Genomic DNA, 23553 nt, shown 5'->3' on the forward strand with positions numbered 1-23553 from the left:
CATCTCGTAGCAGCTGTTCAAAAATCACTGTAAAGCTCGGCCTCTCGTGGCTTATTGCCTAATTACGCAGCCCTACACGTGTACGAGAGTTGTCTCTCCACAGGCTTTTGCCATCACGCCGTACAGTGCAGACAGCAGCTTAGACATGGGCCGGGATTAAATGAAAACTAATAATGTGAAATGAAAGGTTATCAAAAGAAGCCTAATGAAGTAATGTAAAATGTTCTCTGAAGACACTCTAATCCTCTGCACACACCCCCTCCCCACCACCCACTCCAGCTACTCCTCCTTTCCACTGCTACGAATTAGTGACTTAATCAACATGCCTGATTAGGTGAGAGTGAGGAAGATTTGACTACAGGAAAATAAAAACATTGCGCTGAAGAGGAGGCAGATTTGTCATCACATGAAGAGAAACATGCAGCGTCAGAGCATCGTTGAACTGTCCCTCTTTAGGCTCGAGATGGTAGGTGGGAAACACAAATTGTGCTCTTAACATACACCCAGTATTTTTACACAGGTATTATTTTAGCCTCATTATATGATCATAATAATATACGACTGTGTGACATGACAGCAGATGGAAAAGTGATGAGCTGAAGTTTGGTGCATGCAACTGTCCAAGCAAGCTGTTCAGAATGAGCCAATTCTGACTTTTTCCTACTGTTAAAACCTCCCGAGGAGAAAATCATTGGATTTTCTCTGGAAAAAGATTTTTTCTGTTGTTACGAACACTATAGAAGGAAACCATGCTCAATGGTGTAATAGTGAGACTGCACATTTAATTTCCTAAACCCTAAAAAAGCAGATTTTAGTGTGAAATTATTTTTTAACTCCCACAAAGGTCCTTTGGAGAAATACAAGATTCTTTGGTGAACTCGATGGTGAATATGTTTGAATTCACAAAGCACCCTAAATTTGTTAGTTTACAATTTAAAATTATTGTTAGCAACTGTTAAAAATAACTACTCTTACTTAGAATCTGTCTTAATATAACCTCTAAACTTTGAACACTTTCCCTGCTGGATTGTGACAACAGCCTGAAGCACAAAGCAGACCGGGGAACAGGTTTAGGCATGTTGTCTCTCATTTCACAATGGCTTTTTCTCAATCAGACCTCCTCATCTTTATTAATGACGAAGAAAGCAGGAGAAACTAATGAATAAACAACAGTCTACTATTCCCGATGCACTATTTCATGCTCAAAGCACTCAGACTGACTCATCCAGGGTGGAGTGAGCTTCAGCTCTGCAGATTTACTCCAACAGCTCGTTTTTTGGCAGAATATTTCTCACCAATTAACAAAAATATTTCATGAAAACAAATGTTAATTCTTTCCATACAAGCTCCTTTCATAGCGTGACATGAAATAATGCAACTTGTGTAAATGTATTTGTGCACATATTCAAATACACGTGCATGAATTACTAGGAATAAATACTGCGCTAACACTTGAAGGGTGGCTAGTATTTGTTAGAGAGAGGGCTGCGGCCTTTCTGCTGAAGGCGAGATGAACAAAGGAGAGAAATCCCAGAGACACTCTCACTCCCAGGTTCTATCATATTGCTCCAAGATCAAAGAGCTTAGTCCCTTTTCCAAACAGCTGAAATGACACAGTGTTAGAGAAATGATCCAATAACTGCTCGGTCATGTTGTTGATATGCGGTTACTTCTCTGCATTCACGGATGCAAACATCTATTCAGCTCCTTCCATGAGTGTGTCCCTAGCCGCCTGTTTATTTGCTGTGTGCCTCTCTTTCTGTTATGCTCCCTCTGCTTTCCCTTCAGGCTCATGCCAGTGGCTCTTGATGGAGCACCACAAAGCCTTGACAACAGACCTGAAGGTGGAGCAGCTTGCACTTGTCCCTTCAACCATGTCTCTAATGTGTCCTCTACACAACAGAAGAAGAGATCTACCAACGCTGATGCTCACTTATTGTCCCACGGTGCTCTCACTCTCTCTTTTGTCTGTCTGGCACGGGTCCTGTGGTTTGATTTCTCCTGGCCCATTGTTTCGCCTTGGCTGAGTCTACGAAAAGACCCGAAGGAAGCCAGGCGGTGCCAGCTACAAGTGGCTCCTGATCCAAGCACCTCAGCAGAACTCGACAAGTCCGGCTCAGCTCAACAGGGTCCAGGATGTCTCTGTCATACTTAATGACACAGTGAAGGGGGATTTTCAGAATTATGTTTGTCTGAGGGATCCTTGTGAGGCAGCTGTGTACATAGCGGGTGACAAGGCGTGGGTTGTGGCTTGAGGTGGATGGATATAGCTTCAGGAGAGCGTCTGTCTGATGTGAACCCAGCTTTTGGGAAATGTTTGTGTGATGTGACGTTGCGGCATGCAGCTCAGCATGTGGGGGCTGTGAGGGTTGGCTGAGGGCCAGACGCAGACGAACCCTGCTAGACAAGCGGAACATGCTCCCAGCAACATCTTCAGCCTGGTCCCAGCTGTGTGTGTCATACTTAATCCTGGAACCGAAGGGACACATTACTCCGCGCATAAAAAAATTGTGATAATTCAGCTATTAAAATGCTGCAAGTCTTTATTTGTGTATCCCCCAGTCGCCTGGTTTATGTTTATCCAAAAACCGTGTGTCTGCTTATTAGGAGCCAGTTTTGCATACACAAGTATCTTCCACTCTGTGGGCCACTTCATTTGTTTCACTTCTATTACTTTAACTAATAGTTTGTGTCACCCTGAGACTCTGAAGCATCTCAATCTCCCTTCATCCGTCCCCACCTTTCTTTCTTTGTCCTGTGCTCATCCATGCCTGGTTGCTGTGTCTTCACTGGCTAGGATCATAACACACGACACTGGAGTCGGTCTTTGACAGAACATCAGACAGGAACAGATATCCCTCCTTCCTCTAACCACCCTTCATTCATATAGTATCCCTCAATGACTATCTCTTCATCACTAAATCTGCCAGAGCTGCTATTCTCCCCTTCTCAAGACAGCCTACATGATATCATTTTCATCCTCTTTCACTCGCCCATCACCCTCTCCATTTCCAGTGTCCTCTTTCTCTCTTATCCCCTCTTTCTCTTATCTCTCCATCAGAGTATCATCCTTTCAGCTGAAGTCTACAGGCACAGATATCCCTTCTGTTTCACCTTCCTCTCTCATCTTCTTTCACTGTCCTTCAATAATCTCTTGAGTTCTATCACTCATTTCTATCTCTTACCTCTCTGACAGCATTTCAGCTGAGACAAAAATAAAGTCATTATCTGTGATAGGTCAGAGCCGGCAGCATGCCGAAATGGAATCTGTGTTTTGTTTACAGCAACCGCCCGTCTTTTATTTTGTCTTTGGAATTTTAAGGCAAGTTTAAAACTCAGATTCGGAGTCTGTCAAGAGTCGATACAGCTCTCTACAAAAATTCTAAGGGGTTTATCAGTGTGGGCTATTCTTCTAAAGGGAGGTTCAAATGTGGGTAGCTATGATTACACGGAATAGCCAGCTGATCCATGTCTGCCTGTGGTTTATCAAAAGGCTTAGCAATTGCAGAGGGATAAGGAAAAACACGCTGCTGCACTGAATTTGAAGACACACTGCACTGTGCACCAACATTCGTGTTGTCTTTATGCACCTTTTTTTCATCTTCTTACTGAATTTGAAGAAAGCACCTGAGAAATGTTCAGAATCGTGACTTCAGATTGGTGCAACAATGTCAGATGTTACACTCTCTGTGTTATCATTTATTATATCCATCGTGTATTTCACTTTCTGTCTCGTATGACAGCTTCAGGAATTGTCATCCAGTAGGCTGGGAAACCCTTGAATAATAATATTTAAGCATGGAGTGGAATATGTTCTCTACAAACAGCTCTCTCCTTTTGTTTTTATGTGGGGCAGCTATTACTATTACATCTCATGGTCCAGGTTCAAACTGTTAAACTTGGTGATGAAGCGAGAGCATGCAGACTGTGAATAGGTGACAAATGTTGACGCTTGAAAAGCCAAAAACCATGTTTACTCAACATCACGAGATCCACTCAGTCCTTCTTGTGCACTTAATACAGATTTTTATCTAATAGTTATGCATACCCACAGGAAAACTTGTAATCAAAACAGGTAGTTCTTGAAATTGCATTTGAAATGTGAGGAAAGAATTGTTGATTACATCCAAACTGATAAGATACTGTAACTTTAACCTGCCACTATGACTCAACAGATGTGCACTACAGCAATAACGCCCCCACTGACTATTACATACTTACATACACAGTTATTGTTCTCAAAGAAAGGAAATGTGTAAAATATGTATTTGTACTCAAAATAATACTTCATAATAACACATAGTTTTTGAGATTTTTGGACTGAAAACATTTAAAAAGCTAGTTGCTGGTTAGCTTGTTGCTTTTGTTCGGTTGCCCATCAACCATCCAATTCTCCTCCACAAGCAGCACTTTGACACTCTAACATTTCTTTATTGGGGAATTTTATACCCACTGCAGCACGTCTGACACAAAGGTGCAAAGAGAGTCACAAAATGATAGTAGTTTCATTCAAATGAGGCAGGACAAAGCAAAGTGTTGGTATTTTGGTGAAAACCGATTCATACACATGCTGAGAGTAGACACTACTATTGTAGTAGTGTTTGTTTTAGTGCAGCCTCACTCAGCTGTTGAGTGCATACTAAATCTTTGGGGGTAAATCTGCAGCAATTCTAGAAATAATGAGAATAATGTATAAATAAAATTAACACAGCAGATGTCATTTCAGAAAAACACAGCAGTGACTTAAAAACTGATGCATAACCCAGGATCTACGTATCATCCACAGATTCTTAGTACGGAAAATATGAAAGCCTTCTACTTCTGTTACTTTAATTAAAGCCCTGCAATCATCTGAGGCAGTGGGACAGATCTATGTGATAAATATGCAGTCTCCAATTTAAAAGTAGTGCACTGGGCAGAGCCATTATGTGCAGTGATTTGCTGTGTTTACAATGATTAAATCATGCACGAACAGCAGTAGGCTGCTGCAGAATAGCCACGCTGACTTGTGCACACATGAGACTGGTCAGTTAGATTTTGTCATCGCGCCCGTTTATGTGCGTCTTGTGGATGCACTAGACGCCAGCAGATCACAGTGAAAAATATGGAGACAAAGATAGAGAAGATAAACAGTTGCTACGTTCTCATTATCACTCATTCGTGCTCTCTTTTTTTCCTTTCTCTCAGCCATAAAAACTGGATTTCCAGCAGGCAATATTCCTGTGCGTCATGGCCTGCTTTTGTTTTTGTCTGGCAAAAGTGGCATTTTGAATTTTTAAAATGTATTTTAGCTGCGACCTAGTGCGATTATGTCGTTTTCATATATCCATTAACATCATTATTTAAACGGCTTAAACAGACTGCTACTATTGTTTAGCCCTGATCTTTTGTACCATATTTGAGTGCATGTAGGTTAAGAGTAGCAGATCACTCAAAAATAACAGGCAATAACAGCGGAGATATGACATAACTTTGTCATTTCAGTTCATCTTTAAATGCTGAACCACCTGCCTTTGGCTGCAGATTTGTTGTGCCTTATTATAGTCACGTCTCCAAACTCTGCATCTTTCAAACAGTGTTATTTTCCTACCTGGAGAAACTCTCTCCTCTCTTTTACTGAGCTATTTTCAAAATGCCACTCTGATTGCCACAGCTGTTCAAAAGGTGTGAACCAGTAATGAGACTGGCTGAAAAGTCAAATGTTTATCATCAAAGTCCTCTGCCTCATAGTCTGCTGTAGCTCTTACCTCACTGTTTCTTGATTTTGATTATACCTGTCACCTCACAACATTCTCCAGTAAACTTCTCCTGAGTCTTTACATTTATTTTAACGGCTGCATGATGTGTGTATATAAAGGGACATTGGTTGGAGGTCACTCTTGGACTGTCTCTGTTATTTTCTTGTCTAACACACTACTGACACTACCCCCTGCAAGACTGGTTTTTATAATTGGTGTTCTCTGTACTGTATGTTCCAACCTACTTACGTACTTTAGTAAGTTGGACCAAAGCTAGGTGAAGATAAAACGTATGATAAAATGATAGCAGGACATGAACTATGGGAAATATAGTGGAAAATATGTGTTTTTGTTCCCGTCAGATGGTTTTTAAAGGCACATGTGGTGGTTCTACAATTTGTTGTTTTCTTCCTGCAACAATATGGTGGCGGCACTATGTTCAACATATACATGTCACATTAGGGACCCATTCCAATTGCAAATCACAGGCTGCCAAGGATTGGCCAGATGGGCACTATTGTAATTCTGAAGCCACCTTGGTTTTTCAAAATTTTAAGTGTTTGCATGAGTGATTATTCACAAACAACAATTAATACATGGAAATCTGTAAAAGTGAATCCTACAAAAACTACTACTAAACCTACATTGATGCCACTTGAAAACCCGTGTATATTGTAATGCTTGTTCATATTATTAAAACAATTAGAAAGGAGATGTTTAAAATGACTGGAAATATACGCTGCCTTACTACAACCATCGTGTCTCTATGCTAAATATGAAGCTACCTCTCCTTGTTACTCTCTAATTTAGTCCAGTAAAAACACTTGGAACATTGAGAAACCTCTAGCCTGGCTAATTGCAGGGTAACAAAATCATTAACAAGCTGTATCTCATTTATAAAAACAACAAATCGATGTTTTATGCAGTGTTATGTGCAGGACTGTTAGGAACAGAAAGTTCCTGGAGTCTCGGCTGGTTTCTGTAGAACTGCTAAGCTAACCAGCTTACCGGTGGGATCAGTCTCCTCATCTCCCTTTGGCAAAAAAGTCTGTACAGTACATGCCAGACATTCTGCTTGCACATCACCCTTCAACAGTTAACACGTACAGTGACTCTGTCAAATTCTGTAACTAGTCAGTAATGGAGTCAGTCCCCACATTATAATCTGTACAATAAAGAAATCCTTCACTCAATTAAGAAAAAGAAACCATAAACAAGAGAAGACAAAGCACTGAATCATCTCAAAGTGAGAGAAATGGTTTTGATTTCCACCTTTCAGTGTCGTCTTTTATCTCATGAAACATTTCTTTATTGATAGCATTCGTAGATGCAATATATTTCAGGCTGACAGCACACCGTTGCCCAGTTAATGGTTTGAATAGCACAACAATGTTATTATGAATAATAACTGCATAATGATAATAAATGGGTATTCATTAGAGAGTCTATAACCTACACTACAGCCTGCAGTGATACATGACAACACTGTCTGGTTTCAATCTGTAGAAGCAAAATAACAGTGTCATACATGTCATAAGAAAGCTGCCTTTTGGCTCTCTCGCTTTTTTTTAATTTTTATTTAAACCTAAAAGAAATGGAGGAATCTATTAGCAGAAATGCTCTACAATATTTATACAACAGCTCAGAAGGGACAAACTACACAATGGCTCTAAAAAGGGAATCGCGTGCTGCTTTGCTTGAATTTGGGGAGACGGGAGTTCCAGTAATATTCACCACCTTCGTCACCGTCCCACATAATAAATAGGTTAAATAAATAAAACACAGTATATATCTATGTCAACCAACCACATCACTTATCACCAGCTTCTGTGATCGTAACAGATAGCGGGTCGTCTGATGGGCACCACAGGCTCCAGTGGAGTCGGGTGTGAGTCGGGCTCAGAAAGCTGCATTCTGCAATCTCACCACTAGATGCAGCTAAAACTTCCACATTTTACACATTGTACCTTTAACGCTAGAATCCACAAACCTCAAGAACAGAAGACAATTCTACCAACATCTGATGTTTTTGTTCTGTATATGCACAGATGACACTGCTCTAAATAAATCTGGTTTAGCCAGACGTCACGTGGACGAGGTTGTCCTCGTACATTTTAAAAGTCGCCGTCTTACACTCAGTCATTTATTTGTGCATTTACTGCTTGTTGAATTTTTGCATTTGTTTTATTAAAAGGTATTTTATACTGTACTCATTTCCATTTCAGGGACTTGTAGTCCTAAGTATAATTGGCATTTTAGCGAAGAACTCTCATTTTCAGTGTTGCATTTTAACAAGTCACAAGACAAATGCGGCTCACACGTGCTCATTGTCACTGACAGTTGAGCAGTCAGGATTAGCTCAGAGAAAAGATGAGCTGCAGGTATGAAATATTCAGCCATTACATGGAGTTAAAAATATCTTTTTACTCGGTTGCACATATCACTGATTGAGAAACACAACCCGGTTCATCCAGCTGGTGTAGACTAAACATTGAGCCAGTTTTCACATGCTTATGGCAACAGCAGTCAAAGTTATTCACTGTAATGGATATATTCTTTTTGTTTCTACACTTTATTTCTGTGTTTGTCACTCTGTCTCCTGGAAGGCAAATCTGAGCTAAGACTAAATATGAGAAAAACAACACAACACATAGCTGAAATATATCTCCCCAGTTGCGTTAGCTGCCTTTGGACAGACACAGTCTCCGTCCCTTGCCTCATACCTCCTGGTCAAACAACATTAGGGTATGTGTTGTTAAGTCTGTCTGCATTTAATTCACAGCTTACTGCTTTAATAGCTACAGCCCCCTGCTTGCTGTTGAACCCAGGGGCCATTCTCCACCTGAGTCAGACTATAATAGCTTGTACTGAGATACAGCTGTTCAGCTGCCTCCTACAGATGAAGCTGGATAGACAGACAGAAGTGTCTCAGTTGGGGATAGATATTTATTTTTTCAACATGTAGCACGTCGGTCCACCTCTGCCTCTGGAGTAACATGGACGCAGTCAGTGACAGACACTGTTTAGAAACACTCTCTAAATCCCTTGTCAGGTTGGGAGAATTCCTCTGTATCCCACACATGAATACAAAAACAGCAAAGCCACACATCATCATGCAGGGCGCCATGAAAGGGACTTCACCGATGTTATAATACAAGTAGATGCATTCAAGCTTTGTGTGTGTGTGTGTGTGTGTAAACTAAGAGAACAGACAGAGAAAAGGGGAACTGTGCGACTATATGAGCCTATTATCAATGCTGCAAAGTAACTACATACATTTATTCAAGTACAGTTTTGAAGTATTTGTACATCACTTGCGTATTTCCATTTAATGCCCCTTGTATTTATATATGTTGCTATGATTATGAGGGAAACACTGTACATTTACTTTATTTGAATTTGTTGGAAGAAACTATTTATCTCAAATAAAACTGAGAAATTAGAAATAGCAAACTGAATATTTGCTATGAATAATGAATATGTCACATATATCTGCCTTTTCTTTACATTTAAAAACTGAATAATGAAAACAACCTGCGGTACTCTTAAGCTAATATTTTGTTGTAGTAGAGGCAAACACTGCAAACAAGCGATTTCTGTAGCTCGCAGTGAGACTTTTGCACCCGCCAACAAGTAGCTGGCCCACTCTTCGTGAGCAAATTGCTCCAGCTGTGTCAGGTTTGAAGGGTATTTTCTCCAGACTGCATGTTTCAGCTCTTTACATAGAGGTTCAACAGGCTTCAGGTCAGGGTTCATAGAAGGGCATTTCTAAATAGTCCAGAGTTAAGTTCGCCATTGTTGGAGCTTTTCTTTGTGTATTTTGGGTCATTTCCTGTGGGAGGACCAAAGACCTGCAGGGTGTTTTGCTCCACATTTACTTGATAGTCCTGATTTTACTGTGCTCTGCCCAGAAAACACTCTCCAAGAGGCAAAGTGGCTCGTTCACTGTTATAGGCTCAGTTAGTAGAGAAGTCATCCACGGACCTCAGGGTTGGTGGTTTGATTACAATCCCACCCCCTGATTCCTGGCCACCACCTGTAGGTTTTTCTTTATTGTGGATGGGTACCAACACATTTGTAGATGTCTTTTATTGAGTAATATGCTGGTGAAAAAAGGCTGTTAACTTGAACTGCTAAATCCAAAGTTGATGTAGCAGTCATCTTTTTTCTTTTAGCATGTAGCAACAATAAATAGGAAACATGGCAAACAAAAAAAGGAACATGGAATTTAATTAAAAATAACATATCAAGTCATTATTTTCAGGTGAAGTCTAAAAGCAAAAGCAATTGGTTTTTCATTTCTGCTCATTTTATTTCAGGTTATAATCTGCAGTATGAACAAATTAAGTATAAAGCACTAATGGTTTGAACATTTGAAGCTAGTTGCCACTTTGAGAGAAAGCTGTTGTGTGCAGTCACATCCAAGTGTGGGCTGTAAAGATGGCCAGGTCTAGTGTTCTTAAAAATCTAATGATATTGGCATCAATCGGAGGACATTTTGTTCTCCACATATTTTTTCCTTTTGAGGCACCATCCAATAAAGTAGCTGTTAACAGTTTCTAGATATTTTATGTCATGCCAGAGGGCCACTACTTCATGCTTGTTTTGTACTTGATCTTGTTTTATGCCAAAGCACTTAACTGCTCCATTCATTTTCAATTTGCTCCCTCCAGTGTCCGAAAACATGGCCGTGCACTGAAAAAAATCAGTGACAAGACAAAATATCCTCTAAATTAATACTGACCCTTAGTCTTAAGATGTTTTGAAAATGGAGCAACAGTTTTATTACAACTGCTGAGCTGTCACTTTACATCCCTGTTCCCCAAAGTAGAACTTATAAGCAATATATATAAATGTAATAAATAGTTCATGGTCACATTAAGACATAGCTGCAGTCAGATATTAACTACTTATTAATTTGTTTGTTAATTTGCTCCTTCTATGGACACCAAAATAGAACGTGGAGGGTGTATATTAATAAATAATAACACGGTTGAAGAAAGTAATAATACATAGTAATAATAATTCCTTACATTTCAACAAACTTAGTTGACTATCATATAATTATATTAATAAATAGTTTAATTTAGCTGTTCACAACTACATTATAGTATGTTACAAACCATTTATTAAACTTCTTATTTGTGTTTCAGTAAAAACAAACTATGTACAAACTATGGACTAAAGGCTGTACTGTACATGCATGCCATCGTTCAGGTTTTGTTAAAGCAACAATGTCCAAATTAAGCTAGAGCTAGTATTAGACTCAAAGCTCTGCTCTGCACAGCACATCACATATTAGCCATTGTCAAAATACAGTAAATAAGAATGCTGCAGAACTCAAAACACACAACACTGATATATTATCCACCTCCAGCTACATATTTAAACCTCCAATAACACAACAGTCACCTGATGAATGAAACTCAGTAGTAACTCAAGTATTTATTCTCTTTTTGGCTCTAGATTTGGTCTCCACCACATACTACACTGCTAAAGGCTCCACTCTTTACTCCAGTTTGCCAACATGTCTGTCTACCATTTAGTTCTGAGTAGCATAAATAGTACAATAGTACAATAGTGGCCAATGTGCCACTAAATTATGCTGCGAGACCAGTGACAGCAGATTGGCATCATAATTTGAAGAAACGTTGCTAGGAGTACAAAAATATATAGATTATATTACAGGCAGAAGGATCAAGTTATGAGGTGATGCAGACAGTTTCTGTCAGTCTCTCCAAAAACAGTATGCCTCTGCTTTCTGCCTTCATTAAATTTAAATTTTGCCTGTTGTTGCCTGTCTATCTGTAACACCTTCACCCCAGCTTTGAGCTCCAGTGCTATAGCAACAGTGTGAAGTGTTGATAGACAGGAAGCCTTTAGAATAGTATACGAAAACTTACTGAGAAGTTCAACAGCAACTACACTGCATACTTGTTGAGGCACATTTGTGCACATATATTACCTTCCTTTTAACTACTTTTTGCACCTGGCTGCTTATAAAATAACCTGAAGAGGAACGCGTATCCACAGTTTACAGACCACATGTTTTCTACCTATCTTAAAAAGTATTTACCCGATATACTGTAAAAATATCAAGCTTATAATAAAGAGTAATATCAGTGTTCTTTGTTGTAACCTGTAGAAAGGGGAACAAATCCTGACTGGGATATTGATTGGCAATGTGTGTTCAGTGAAGCATCAACACTGTGGCAATAATAGCAGCTAAAGCAGACCAAAGAATATATTTTGTCTTCATCCTGACTTCTTTCTGCAAGTTAAAATCTAATCATAAGGTCAAACCTAGGACTAATAATTGCGTAACTATTACAAGTTTTGCAAAGCAGAACCAATCACACAATACAAACTAAGTAACGTCAATTTGTACTAGCACTAAAATTGTTATAATGATTAAAACTCACGGTTTTCCTCACTGGAACTAATAACATGTATACTGGAGAATCAACCTAACAATCATCCTCTCAACTATAAATACATTTAAGGGGAAAAAATTAAATGTTTTTATTATGGCTGTTCAATTTACTGTATAAACATAAGTGAATACATGACATATTAATACCCTATTGTGAGATGATGCAATAAAACAGACAAAGGCTTCAGGAAAAAACAAGAAAAAAGGAAAAAGTGCCTTTGTGGTTTGAAGGAATTCATTTTGAAGTTAAAACAACAACAACTGCATTTCTGCAAGTTGCATCAGTAAAAGACACCATTCAGAGTTCAAAGTCAAACACTAAAATTGAACAAGTAGGTGCCTTTCATGGCCTAACAGTTGTCATTTCAGTTTAAATCAAAAATCACACACAGCATGCACTAAAGAATCAAAGCAAATACATTTGTAGGGTTGGACGTAGCTGTAGGCATTGAACAGTTGATTCTTATGACTTCAGTTGTTGCTAAGAGAGATGTGGATGCTATACTCAATTTAAAGTGACAGGAGGCTGTTTAACGGGAACAACTTGGATTGTATACATGTTTGTTTATCCCATATGTTTGTGTGCACACAGCATGTTCGACACTCTGTATATCAGTGTTCACTGTACCTGTCCCCAGGTCGGTGTGCTCCTGAGATGAATGCTGGCTCTGGTGGACCCATTCACCGTTGCACTTGAAGAAGATTTGGAGAGCAGGCCGTGCCTGACACCGGAGCTTGATGGGGTTGCTCTTGACAATGTAAGCATCAACAGGCTCCTCCAGGAAGTGGGGCAGTGTCCCAGACTGGCCATGTTGCAGGGCTTCACCTCGGGGGCCTGAGGAATAAAAAGAGAACAGAATAACGTGAGAATAGCAAAATGTTAAGAAAGGACAAGTGAAGGTGGCATCTCCTACAGCCCAGTAACTTTATCTAGATATGAATGTACACACCATGGTACCGTGTGCTTTGCAGAAAACGACTGTAGGCTGTACTTCGTTTTGTAGTGATGATGAAAAATATCATCTTTGTTAAGATGTTAATTATTTATGTTGTAAGTGTTTTTGTTTACCGACAAATTTTTCTTCGCATGTGGGGGATGTGTTTGGCTCTTCTGGGAAATTAGAGGTACTGTGTTAGAATTATCTTAGTTCTGGTGTCTCAATATATGTTGTTTTTTTTCTCTGCATGGTAACAAACAGGAACAGGAGAAATACATCTCTGTTAGAAGAGGAGTCTTGTTTGCATGAATTGTCTGAGCAGGGGAACAGTATATGATATACAGTGCCCGTCCAAATAGAAAGTCACCACCTGGATTTAACTAAGCAAATAGGTAAGATAATTACTGCATGGATGATTATATTTCAGCTGGCCACAAGTTATTGAACCCTAACTGATGCAGTGAGTAGCTTCTTATTTCTTAAACAACCATGTCTGAAGACAAATCCTGTGGTTGTGGAAAAGATGTTAATCTGTTACAGAAGGGTCAAATTATTGGCACAAGTCCAGATTTACCCTGTTCAAGAGTGATGAGCGCATCAGGGTAAGAAGAGAGGAGGGTGAAGTGATGCACCCATCATGCCTAGTGCCTACTCTGTGGCGGCAGAGCTATGATCTGGGGTTGCTGCAGTTGGTCAGGAATCTTTGGGGTGTGCTGGAGAAGGTCCGACTCGGTGAAGAAATGAATGCAACTCTGGACGGGAATAAATATTGTGATTGAGATTGCAAAAGCTTCTCGAAATGATGCCACTGTGAACGTGTGCTGTAAGTTTTTAATTTCAGTGCAATCCTACTATAACAACAATGGTACGTCACTGAGAGGAGAGACAGTGCACTATAACCAGCTGTGAAAAATATTAACAAACATCTTCAGCATAATTTTCCCCAAAACAAATCAAATTTAAATTGAATAAGACGAAGACATCAAAATGTGGATCTACAGTGGTCCCACGAAGATCTATTTCTATACACTGGCAACACACTAAGAGGCATCGGTCCCTTCTTCCTCTGCCCGTCTGAGGTGTGCTCCAGTCGGTGCACGTTTTGCTGCTTCTGAGGCCCGTAAGTGTAATTACACTCCGACTAATCCCCTAGTTTGCTAGAACCTCTTTCATGCAAGTGTGAAGGGTTTAGAGAGGCAAACCATCCCGCACCCGACGCTCCAAACTCCCCACTGCACTCACATCACCCATGTTTCTCCACTGTGATGGGTATACCCCTGAAAACCCCATCAGGATTAGAGGAACCACTCTCTCTTTCTCTCTCCCTCTCTAGCTAATCTAATCCTCCTACCTTTTCTGCCGGATGTCTCCTGATTGAGGGGAATAGATAAAAGAGTGTGTGATTCCCTGGCTGTGAAAATCACAGCTCTTGCTCAGTGTTCCTTTCCCCTCTGTGCGACACATTCGCATTCTCTCCCTCATTCCTGGAAGTGAGGCTGAACAAAGAGACATGCTTTTAATTTCAAAATGACTAGCCCGAGGCAAGCTTTTCTTGTACAGAGTGCTCCAATTTGTTTTGCACACGGAGCATTGACATGGCGTGTTTGTGTTTGGATAGATGCAAAACATAGACGTGAGTGCGCATCCAAACGATGATAGATGGGCACATGAATACACAAACACACAGCTGTCAAACAAAGTCTCAGCCCTTGACGTAATGACTCATTTGTTAATAGATCAGGTATTATACTAATGCTTACTAACATGACAGTTTAATGCCACTGCAACAAATTCCTCAACTGCAGCATGCTTTAGTAAAGCACTACAAGCTTTATTTCAGAATTAGTTGCCCATTCACTTTTTTGTATTTTCATTTTTTATTTAGGAGCTGAGATTGTGTTGCAGCTGACAGATTAGCAGAAACACAGAAAAGGAAACTCTGGTGTGATTTAACCTCAGACTGGCAGCGGGACATGTGACTCTAGGGAGAAACACAAGCACTTAACTGTCTCTAGGCAAAGCATACCATCATCTTTGCCCTCGGAATAGCTGAATATAGATCAAGTGCAAGACTGGGGAGGAACTATAGGATGCTCCTCTGGCAATGCCCCTTGTAGTAGGTAAACACATGCTGATGAGATAACTCACGCAGTTACACGATGAGGCGCAAAGTAGCTGCAGAACGAGAACCTTCTCAATTCATTTACATCCTCTGGCCAGTTCAGGGCCGTTATTCATTCATCTCCATGTTGCTAGGACATTGCCAAAGACCAATATCTCTCCACAGTATGCTTCGCCGCTGTCATTCAGGAGTCCGCTGTGCCCTGTGCTTCACAGTTTTCACAGTGATCTACAACCAATGCTTCAGCCCGGCAATAACACATAAGGGGCACAGATACATCTAGACCAGTCTGAGAGGAAAACAAGATATCACTGCCAAAGGGCTGAGTGATGGCTCTGTCAGTCACCCTGTCTCTTCCTCACACAAACAAACTTCCATCCTGGAAACACAGACAGCCTGTTAATACTCCATCAGCTGTGACGCAACTCGTAAGAGAACTCGCAGATGCTTTAATTTCCTCAAGTGCAGCAAACACTCCATCTCTTCACATGCAAAATTAAAAGAAACAGTTAAGTGTGGTCTCTTATGTCAGAGCAACATATTCATAGCTTTTAGTGAAAATCTAAAAGAAATGAGTGGGGAAAAGCCCCCAGCTAACTGGACTAATTTGAAAGCCTTTGGGTGGTAGCACAGGCTGTTTCACACAGAAAAAGATGACTAGTGCTTCAGCACACTCACAGTGAATTGGAGAGACTGAAAGCAGCACCCAGGCTGGTGTTTGCCAAAATCTCCTCCACATTCAGCATACTGCGACCTCATACCTTGGCACAAAAAAGATGGCTGTCCAGTTTGCACCTCAAACATGAGCTGATCCAAAAAATAACAGACTTCTTGACACACGGACAACAGAGCGTCAGGGTCAAAGGTAGGTACTCTGACCCCCTCTTCAGAAATACCGGGCTCTCACAGGCCTGTGTACGCTTCCTCCTGCTTTTTGTTTCGTACACCAGCAGCCAGATGAATGTGCTCCAATCCCCATGTCATCAAATTTGCAGATGATAAGGACCTTCCATCCCACCTGTGAGACCATGGCCAAATACTGAGCGTATCCATCTAGTGATGCAACAACCCATGCCGGGATCACAAAAACACAGAAATACTTGTGGATTTCACAAGTCAACAAGCTGTGGAGTGTTGCTCGCACACCCACAGTCGGTGAACACACAGAGAAGTGCAACGAAACAGTAGCTCAGGTTCTATCGTTGAAAGTTAAGTCACTAAGGTTGTTGTCAAAACAATTAAACTCATGTTAGATAAGCAAGAGCATCGCTCTAGAGCTTCCTCTAACCTTTTCACTGTCAATTGCAAACACAAGAAATGCCTTGCAGGAAGATCCTCGTTGCTGCAGAGTCTTCTGAATCTAAATGTTCTGCCTCTGCTGCCCTTTACAGGAAATAACTGTAATATCTCTTTAATGAACAAACCCCTTGTTTGACATGGGCTATTAAACACAATACAGTGGCCTTCTGGCAATTTGTACAAAACAATTAGTCATTGGTTCAAGACCTTCATCATAGCAGCAGCTTCATGTCACTTGCTTAACATTGTTGTCAGGTTATTAAAATTTGTTGCTTCAAGGTTCAGAAATTTAATGTTTTAGGATTTGTTTTTGTACTGCATGTGTCTACTTTCACTTTCTTATCACGCTAAATTAAATAACTTGAACACAAAGGGCTGGACATCATCTGCTTATATTGTTACAGCACTACACTGGTAGTTACAGGGTTACAGAGTCAGACCTACAGTGGGCAGATTCTGGTAAACAAGTCTGATGAATTTGTTTAAAAATAAACAAAAGAAGCATGTTAGCATCAGTGTGAAATCAGTATAATGGACATAATAATAACGGACACCCTGTATTTGCAGTTTCACGATCCACAGCACCACCACTCTCTACACTTTGCTGGGTTTCAATGCAAAGTGCTTTTTGTGCCTGCCATTTCTGTTGCTCTTCACAAATCATGCTCATTGAAGCAGATTGAATTCAAATACCCACTGCCACAATGGCACCTGTGTGAGCTCCAATTTTAAACGTCCAACAGGTACGAGGCACCAGAAAGACTAATCTCCCTCTAATACTGTACCGAGATCACTACTGTGAACAGAAAGCAACAGGAGAATGTGTGTGTGTGCTTGTATAAAAAAGAGAAAACAAACAGGGTGGAAACAAATATATGGCTTATAAAGCAGCTATATCCGAGGACCTGATCATCCTAACATACCAGAAACGGATGTTGTTTTAACTACTAATGCTGGAACAAACTGGACAGAAGCTCAAAAGGTTTTTCAACTGCTTTCACTAACTAGCCTGCATTTGATATTAATAAGCAGGAAGCAGCTGCCTAGCCAAAAACCAGCAAACAAATCTACTAATTAATGCTTACTTTGTTAATTAAGAATCAGTGGCATAATTGTTTGTTCATTACCTCACTATGTTGACATTTCAGTAACAGGTTTTAGGAATAAGGTGCATCATTAACTGGTGAATGGGGGAAGCATTTGGTGGATTTTATTTGCTGCTATGTGTCTTTGCCTTTGTGTAAACACTGATTTTCAGGCTAATGTGTTTGTGTAAATATATGAATAACTACAGCTTGGCAATGGACAATGCTGCATTAATTATATATGCCCAGTGTGAGGTGTCTTCATAGGCAGTATTGACGCATATCCGTGCAGCAGATGGATGGTCTGGTTTGAGGATCAGAGGTGAAACTAGCAGAGGAGATGGGGGTGGAGGGAGATTGGTGAAGCAGATGATAGGTGGGTGTTGAAGATAGTGAGAAGCACTGGGGGAGCATCTGTTCAGATCAACTGAGTGCACGGCAGGAAGTCAAAAAAATGTTCAGCGTTTTCAGGAAATGCTTCTAAACCTGCGAGTCCAAAAAGCAAGGCACTTCTTTTTGGCTCCTCAGCCAACTTTGGCCCACTGAAGGATCACAGCCTTAGCGATACACAGCTCCCACACCTACTTCCTCTGTGTCTGAAGAGATTTCTGAATGACAGGTATGCCACAGGGGAAAGATGGGCTGGCAAAGATTGGTTTTCTTGATCTCCCAGCATAACAGCAAATGGGGTGAGAAAGGCAGTAACATGTGATGCCTGACTGTGTTCAGTGTTTTGCAGACTCTACCCATGATTCAACCACATCAAAACACATCAACGTACAGCTGGAGGTGTTCCTCTGACAAGCTGACAGGTAATGAACTGCTAAGGAACCGTGAGTTATGCACACCAGCTGGATGGACACGGCTGCTGCTCACAAAATTTGACTCCACGGTCTAGTTGAAGAGGAGTCACATTTCCATGTTAATGCAAAATTTTGCTGAACTAAAGTAGGATTCAATTCAAGGTGGTAACCAGGCAATAGCCAGATTGTGTACTATTATTTAACATCACATCTGTGTTTCCTCTTTTCTGTCCCCAGGCAAGTCTCACAGTGACATCAGTCAGACTGCAGAAACGCCTGGAGCTCCACATCTACAGTACTCTCCAACTTGTAATGTCTTTGCAATCGGAGTCACACAAGCAATAGATTTCTCCTCTGCTTCTCTGACTCTTAAAAACAGCATGGCCTCCACAGAAAGAGATGCCAGAACGCTTTGTTCAAATATTAATGCAAACCTCTCATCTGTCATCTCAGGACACAACAGCCACACACACACACACACACACGTGCCACAACAGAAAAACCTGCAAACGTTGAGTCTTTGCTCTGACCAAGCATTTCTATCCCATTTATTAGATGTGTTATTGATTTTTTTTTTTTTTTTTTGTTTAAATAAAGTTTCTGTTTATGAGCAACGGCCTGCTTCACACACAAAGACACACTCTGATGAGGAAGTCACTCGGTGTAAGCAAATGTTCATCTGTTAGACCGCAGCTCCACTGGAGCAGGGAGGGGTTAGGAGCCTTTTTTTAAGAACACCTGGCGAAGGGAAACTAGATGCACACGCTGCCCATGCTGTACAATTCCCCACTGAGATTCATCCTGCAAATGCTGCACGTGTGTTTTTGAGTGCGTCAGATCAGGCTTGTTTTGTTTTTAGCATTGGTGGAATAGAGATGACAGGCTTTCAAAGCACAAACAAGAGAAACACAGGAGAAAGAGTCAATTGCTGGGACCATATGCAGGGTATGATGAGAGAAAGTCCACAGTACTCCAAAACAAAAGACACAACATTATAACTGAGAGACTCTTATTATTGAGGACAGCTGGCATTCAGGTTGCAGCATGGAGTTTCAGTGTCTTGCCCAGGGACATTTTGACATGTGGCCAGAAGGAGCTCGGCATCAAACCAACCCTGCGATTAGTGGACAACCTGCTCTACCTATTGAGCCATAGTCGACAACAGATTAGACTTTTATCAAGGGGACATTTTGGCCTTTACTGGATTGCTGACACTTTAGAGGACGACATAAAACAAGGGGCGATACTCCAGGATGCGACATGCACCAAAGGACATCTGGAGTCAAATCAGGAAATAAGCCTCTAAACGCGATTTAATGCAACAATAATGCAGCATGTTGTATACAGCTGGTCTAACAGTAAACACAGGTTTTATCAACTGCTAGTTAAGTGTAGAAAAAAAATGAAATTTAGCTTGATTGAGTTATCACCACTTCTGGACTACTGCAGTGAAGATGTATCGTATCTTATATTCTCAAAAAATACCTGTTTATCCCAAGTTAATGTTTTCACAGGGAAGCATTTCATTGCTAATTGTGTGTAGCAACTGTGCTCTAGTTTGCTGTGTTTTATTATGACTTCTTATATCCTTTAGATATAAAGTGTTTTTCTAAAAGCACCACAGGAATATGTTTTGTTGTCAGAACAAACTACCAATTTTTAAAGAAGTGAATATGTGTGTGCGAGCGTGTGCCTTTGAACATGCGCACAAACCCGCTTATTGCGTATGTACAGTGTGCACGCTTGTGTTTGTGCGTCATCTACCAACACTCAGGTGGTATATGTGTCTTCATCGGTGTTGTGACAGCTTGCCAACCTGGTTTTGGCAGGCTGGAGATAGTGCTTCCCTCAGCTCTCTCGATAATCAAAGAGTAAACATGCTGAAGCAAAAGTGGGTTACCTGGATGTCAAACTGACAAAAAAGTCTCCCATCTCTATCCCATCAACCAGTTCTCTATAAGATTTTGCTCATATACACTTTAATATTAGGAGAGAAAAAAACTCATCTGAATAGGGGACACACACATTTTAATATGCCTTTCATATTTAGTTTGTCGAAGAATTCACTGGAAGACTTTTTCCCTCCACCAAAGAAATGAGGAGTATAAACTAAAAATATGACAAACAAGCTTAAGACTTGTGTATATCAGTACAGAGAGCAGGGATAATCCTAGAAAATCCACTCAGACTGGAGACTCCACTTTTCAATGACTGGGCATCAGTGATCGACAGTACCAATTTAAATAGAAACTCGTTCATTACAAACAGAGTAATATCTTGTTATATAACAGTTTTATTGCTTCAGGTTTTTGATTGCATTTGGTAAAATATTTTACTTAAACCTTGCTTAGACTATATTTGGTTTATTGTGAGCCTCAGAAGAATGTGCTGATCAGTCATCAAAGTTTTAATCTTTAATACTTTATCTATCTCATTGCCATCCCTGTTAATGTTCGCTCTCCTACTACCGTTGAATTGCCACTGCAAAAATGTCAAAATGCTGCTGGTTCACATTAAAAGCGTTCAACTGGCAAAGCACAGGGTGTTTTTTTATTATGTAGCAGTCACAGTGAACACAACATTTTTGTCACTGAGGTTAGCGCTGACAGTCATCGCTTACAAAAGAGGAGAACTAAAACAAGAAGGAGCAGCTAACAAGAGCTTTTAGATGAAGTTGCAAGCGACAGGCTCCACGCCTCCGACTTCTCTGAAAGGTAACCATCTTGTTTTACTGTGCTCTGATACTGTGTAGAAAACTCTTTGCACAGTTTGCAGCATGGAATCAGATTATGTTAGCTCGTTGCATGATTTCTTTATTAAAACTTGTGCTTTTTTGCAGGAGCCCATAGTGTTAAAACGTACTCCACAATAGCTGCCCAATCAATCAGGACTGACATTTTTGAAGGCTACAACTTGAAGACTACAAAACACGACTTCACTTAAACCGAGCAGAAATTGTTTGATCAAAAAGATTCAAATCTTCGTCGAAGTTATTTATTCATATAGGAATTTTGTTCAAAGATGAAAGTCTGCACACAAACTCTTGATGTGACCAAATAAACCCAGTGGCAAACTGTTATCAATAATTAAATTTCTTTGTCTACTAAAATTAGTTTAATCAAATGCACCACTTGAGGATAGTGGGCGCCTCCAGACTACCATAATATTTGAGCTTTTCCACTCAGTTTGACCTTATTGCATGACCAGTCAAGTCACTGACTAATGACAGATGCAGATATGGAGTGCCTTTGTTAACATGTTGTCTGCAGCACCATTATTACCTCATCTATCAGCGTTCATTCTCTGCTTTTGCTCTGGTGTCATTTAGAAAGCAAGCCTCCGTTGACTGAAGAAGACTAAAGAAGATAATTGCTTACTTACTCTTTCCCATATAGCCTTTGATCCATTTAGTCTTTTGTGACAGGGAAGAGACAGCGACATAATTAAAGGCATTGTGTGGCGTATACAATCTCATCTGCAATCATGCTGGCAACCTGACAGCTCACTCTAATGTGAATGTACTCGGTAGGAGGGCTCGATAAATAAGTTAAAGCCTAGAAAACAAGCCTCTCACTCTTTCTCTCACATTTTCTCTGCACGTCTTCCTGTGAGCTTTAACACCAACCATAAATAAGAATGGGATTCTATTATTGAATGAATTTATGAATAAATTAGTGATGTGTGGCCAAATGTGAGAAAAGGTTTAAAGCCCCAAACTTTGCTTCAAACAGTGCTGTTTTTTAAATTATTAAAGGTACAAAAATGAGATTCATTATAAAAATTAATATCCTGCAGACGACTAGATGCAGCTTCTATATTAATATCATTAATCACCTGTCATTATGTACAATTATTCATTATTATTGATTACTAAGGGTGATATTCGTTTTTTTTCCTTTGGTTGGTTTGCTTAGTTGAAAATGTGTCCATGCTTATTGCATGTTTTGGAGCATTCTTATTTATTTATTCATTTTTATTTTAAAATGACACACATGGACAGCTGTGCAGAGTGCGACACAACAGAGCAGGCAGAGGAGAGTGAATTGACTATCATGCTACCATTTGCTTAAGTTGTATATTGTAGGAAAAGATCATTAAATGTGAAATTTGTCATCATGTGTGATGAATGTGGTGAAAGATATTTCCTTAATACAGTAGGTACACATGAAAAATGTAAGATAATATTAGCATACTGCCTATTATCTGGATTGCATTATCATCCAGGGCGTAAAGAAGAAGCTCTAGTGGGTAGAAATGACTTGTCAGCTTTTGCAGTTGGCATTTTCCAGAGCACTATATTCACATTTATTAAGTCACAGGTCGACTAATTTCACACACGAAGATCAGTTTAGGCGTCATGACACGGGGCAGTGAATATGGCTGCCTAATGTTTTCTGTATTCCAAATAAAACAAAGGAAAAACAAAAGGAAGTTTTAGAGTTTCATGATGAAAAACTCCTCCAGGTTATATAATCTGAAGGAGTTGTTCAGTTCAGCTAGTTGCTCACACTGTGGAGGTGTCTTGATAGACCTGTTCTTCCAGAACTCCTCCAGGTGACATCTTACTTCCCCAAATTAACACCATAGGTAGCATGTTGAAAATGCTAGTGTACCTTGTTATTATATGCATTTCAGTTTGACAACTCAGCCAGTCCATCCTGTCCATTAAATATTCAGTTAGTGATGAAGGGTCACAATGTGCCACTCGTTACTAAGAACTCGAATTCAAAGTGAATTGTGCAGTGTAAGAACATATCATTGTTCAACCTGTGACACTGGGATTGCTGAACAATTCCACAATCTGACTTCTAGCTTTACAGAAGAGATTAAGAGCTGTCTGAGGTTTCAAGTTCAGCCTTAAGGCTTCATGAAAGCCTTGGACATTTTCAAAGGCTTATCTATCATTTGAAAACACTCTTTTTACTATACAGGAAGGTGTTAGCTTCTGCCAATATCACTCTGACTCATTCAGCTACATGAGCTTCACTTTCCTTTTTCCCTCTGAAGAATTAAGAAGACACGGCAGAAAAGATGGTCCACATAATCCTCCACTATCCAATAATGACTTACTCATAATAATATTCCTACATAATAAAATTCTAAATTAAATGATAGAAGAATCTACAATGACAATG

The 23553-nt window shown here is 40.1% G+C and overlaps 1 protein-coding gene across 2 annotated transcripts in view; it reads right to left on the minus strand.

Moving 5' to 3' along the window:
- The window catches only part of LOC113158043 (netrin receptor UNC5D-like), a 121789-nt gene that overhangs the window by 36529 nt on the left and 61707 nt on the right, over positions 1–23553 (minus strand). For both annotated transcript variants that reach the window (XM_026353708.1, XM_026353709.1), the window contains exon 2: positions 12800–13006. In XM_026353708.1, the coding sequence (XP_026209493.1) occupies positions 12800–13006 (207 nt within the window). The remainder of the gene's footprint in view (positions 1–12799; positions 13007–23553) is intronic.

Source organism: Anabas testudineus, chromosome 12, assembly GCF_900324465.2.
Source record: "Anabas testudineus chromosome 12, fAnaTes1.2, whole genome shotgun sequence".
Lineage (NCBI taxonomy): Eukaryota > Metazoa > Chordata > Actinopteri > Anabantiformes > Anabantidae > Anabas > Anabas testudineus.